Genomic DNA, 4,030 nt, shown 5'->3' with positions numbered 1-4,030 from the left:
GTTGACTGAGGCACCTGTTTTAGTACAATCTGAGCCGGGAAAAGAATTTGTGATCTATAGTGATGCATCCTTGAATGGATTGGTTTGTGTGCTTATGCAAGAAGGCAAAGTGATAGTTTATGCCTCGAGGCAATTGAAACCGCATGAGAAAAATTATCCGACACATGATTTGGAGCTAGCCGCCATTGTGTTTGCATTAAAGATTTGGAGACATCATTTGTATGGTGAGAAATGTCATTTTTATACTGATCATAAAAGTTTAAAGTACCTAACGACTCAAAATGATTTGAATTTATGGCAAAGGAGATGGTTTGAATTGTTAAAAGATTACAAGTTAGTGATTAACTATCATCTAGGAAAGGCGAATGTAGTCGCTAATGCTTTGAGTAGGAAGTTGTTGTTTGCTTTGAGAGCTATGAACACTCAGTTGACCTTATCCGATAATGGTTTGATTTTAGTTGAATTGAGAGCTAGACTGATGTTTCTCCAAGAGATTTGCGAAGCTCAGAAACATGACAGTGATTTGCAAGCCAAAAGAGCCCAATGTGAATCGCGTATGGAATCAGATTTTCAGATTGCTTTCGATGAGTGTTTGATATTACAAGATAGGATTTGTGTTCCCAAAGATACTGAGTTAATTCAGAAGATTTTGCATGAGGCGCACAGTGGTTATTTGTCAGTTCACCCTGGTAGTACAAAAATGGATAACGACTTGAAGAAATTGTATTGGTGGCCGAGTATGAAAAGAGATTTTTTGAGTTTGTTTCGAGATGTCTGATTTGTTAGCAAATAAAAATTGAACACCCAGTACCTTTGGGTTTACTTCATCCTGTGATGGTTCTCCAGTGGAAATGGGATAGAATCATTATGGACTTTGTAACGGGTTTACCCTTGACACTGAAAAAGAAAGATGCCATTTGGGTGGTGGTTGATAGACTAACGAAGTCGGCTCATTTTATTTCGGTACGTATCGATTACTCACTTGAGTAAGTTAGCTGATTTGTACATTGGTGAAATTCTTTTGCGAAGCTCAGAAACATGACAGTGATTTGCAAGCCAAAAGAGCCCAATGTGAATCGCGTATGGAATCAGATTTTCAGATTGCTTTCGATGAGTGTTTGATATTACAAGATAGGATTTGTGTTCCCAAAGATACTGAGTTAATTCAGAAGATTTTGCATGAGGCGCACAGTGGTTATTTGTCAGTTCACCCTGGTAGTACAAAAATGGATAACGACTTGAAGAAATTGTATTGGTGGCCGAGTATGAAAAGAGATTTTTTGAGTTTGTTTCGAGATGTCTGATTTGTTAGCAAATAAAAATTGAACACCCAGTACCTTTGGGTTTACTTCATCCTGTGATGGTTCTCCAGTGGAAATGGGATAGAATCATTATGGACTTTGTGACGGGTTTACCCTTGACACTGAAAAAGAAAGATGCCATTTGGGTGGTGGTTGATAGACTAACGAAGTCGGCTCATTTTATTCCGGTACGTATCGATTACTCACTTGAGTAAGTTAGCTGATTTGTACATTGGTGAAATTCTTAGATTGCATGGAGTGCCTATTTCGATTATATCAGATAAAGATCTGAGGTTCACTTTGCGGCTTTGGAAAAAGTTGCAAGAAGCTTTAGGTACAAAGTTAAACTTTAGTATTGCTTTTCACCTGCAAACTAATGGTCAGTTTGAGCGAGTAATTCAGATTCTTAAGGATATGCTCCGGTGTTGTAATCTTGAATTTGAGGGTAGTTCGGAAAAATATCTACCTTTGGTAAAATTTGCCTACGACAACAGTTTTCAGTCAAGTTTGAAAATGACACCTTTTGAGGCATAGTATGGTTGTAAATGTCAGACACTGTTGTATTGGATTGAACTCAGATAGAATCAGATTCATGGGGTAGATTTAGTCAGAGAAACCGAAGAAAAAGTGAAAATAATTCGTGATTGTTTGAAAGCAGATTTAGATAGATAGAAATCCTACTCGGATTTGAAATGGAAAGAGATTGAGTTTCAGGTCGGTGATAAGGTATTACTAAAAGTGTCTCCATAGAAGAAAGTTCTTAGATTTGGCCGGAAGGGCAAGTTAAGTCCGCGTTTTACTGGACCGTATGAGATTATCGAAAGGATAGGGCCGGTGGTATATCGGTTAGCTTTAGCATTTGAGTTGGAAAGAATTCACGATGTGTTCCAGGTGTCTATGTTGCGCCGATACTGGTCAGACCCTTTACATGTGATTTCACTGACAGAGGTTGAGATTCGACCGGATATGACCTATGGCGATGAGCCAGTTAAGATTTTGGCTCGGGAAGTCAAACAATTGAAAAATAAAGGTATTGCCTTGTGAAAATTTTGTGGCAAAGACATGGGGTTGAAGAGGCTATATGGGAACCCGAAGAGGCCATGAGAAAACAATACCCAAACCTTTTTATCGTTAAGATTTTCGGAGACGAAAATCCCTAAGGGGGAGAGTTGTAACATCTTGATTTTGGGCCTAGTCAGAATAGTGGTTTCGAAACCATAAATCAGAAGTAGAAATAATTATTTTATGAATGTGTTGAGGTCTATGATATGTTTGCATGATTGTATGAAAGTTTCATTAAGAAATTTTGTTGATAGAGTGTCCAATTTGATTTTTTAGGACTAAATTGCAAAAGTTGTAGAACATGTGATTCTAGAAGCTTAAAGCATGAAATAACTATGGATTATTAATTAGAGGTCCTTAAATAGCAATTTGACCAATTTCAATTTTTATGGACAAAAATGGACATGAATAGGTAAAATTTCAAAGTTTAGTAAAAAGGGCATTTTGGTCATTTGGTAAATAAAAGAATAAAAAGGGAAAACAAAGCCAAAAATTTGTCCATCTTCTTCAACCCTTGGTCAAATTTCATAAGGGACTCCATAGCTAGGGTTTTGTCACTTTCAAGCTTGATAGTAAGTGCAACCTAGCCCTGTTTTTATTTTTATTTTTTACTTTTTTGAAGTTGTTATCAACCGATCTAGCCATTTCTACCATTTATTTAAGCTAGGGTTGATGTCTAGGGTTTGACCCATGTGTGACATGCATGTATTTTGATGTTTCATTGTAGATTATGAAAGTTTGATGCGTGATAAACAACTTTTACTAAGTGATTTTTCATGAAAACACCTAAAAAGGACCTATTTGTAAAAGTTGTAAAATGTGTAGTAAAAATTTGATTTAGATATAATTGGTTTAGATATTTTGAATATGGCATGTATAGGGGCTTGGTTTTTTTTTTTATGATATGTGTTATTATTGATTTGGCCAAATGTGTTGGCTTGTAATGGTGTTCGATTTATTTTGTAAATGGCCATTTGGTATTGGCTAATATTGGTTAAGTATTTATGCATATAGAGATGCCTTTCATGGATGGAGTTATTGCATGGTTTGTGATGATAATTTTAATTCTTTTATATGACTGACTGTTCCTTTTTAGTAGGGGATTTCACACTGAGTTTTCGTAAACTCACCCCGTTTATTAACCTTTCAGGTAACTTCTAGCCTTAGACGGATCGGAGTTGTGAGGGGCTCGGAGGAAGCCACACACACTGTTTATTTTATAGTTTTGATTATTACTTTTAAATGTTTTATGTGGGTTGTAGTAAAGCCATTGTAATTTTCTGGATTTCAAATTTGAAATTTTACTTATTGTTCTTATAATTGCTAGTATTAGAACACGGTTTTTCCAAAGCAACTACTGTTGTTCAAAACATCACGTATCGCAATTATTTTTAAATTAAGCTTGCGCTGACCAAGATTTTTACAAAGTTGTTAAGAATGTTTTTAGTGAGGTTTTCTAACAAGGTTTAAAAAGGGAATAAGTTTTTAATTATTAAGAAGGGTTTTTAATGGAAACATGGTTTTCGAAAAACACTTCAATGTGACACTCCAGATTCGAGCCAAATTTCCAGGCCGGGTTTGGGGTGTTACAATAAGATTGGAAGTGTTCAGGGATACTTCGATTTCGAGTCGATGAGGCACTATGTGTCGTATTATTATTGCTTCGG

General features: G+C 36.0%; 1 protein-coding gene across 1 annotated transcript; it reads left to right on the top strand.

Moving 5' to 3' along the window:
• Positions 1–556: 556 nt before the first annotated feature.
• On the top strand, positions 557–1,835 carry LOC128293783 (uncharacterized). The gene is made up of 3 exons (XM_053029302.1): positions 557–689; positions 1,030–1,249; positions 1,550–1,835. Exons 1-3 carry the CDS (start codon positions 557–559, stop codon positions 1,833–1,835), a joined length of 639 nt encoding a protein of 212 aa, XP_052885262.1.
• The last annotated feature ends 2,195 nt before the right edge of the window (positions 1,836–4,030 follow it).

Source organism: Gossypium arboreum, chromosome 6 (genome assembly GCF_025698485.1).
Source record: "Gossypium arboreum isolate Shixiya-1 chromosome 6, ASM2569848v2, whole genome shotgun sequence".
Lineage (NCBI taxonomy): Eukaryota > Viridiplantae > Streptophyta > Magnoliopsida > Malvales > Malvaceae > Gossypium > Gossypium arboreum.
Note: the sequence above shows the minus strand (reverse complement) of the source record. Positions and strands in the feature narration are given on the sequence as shown.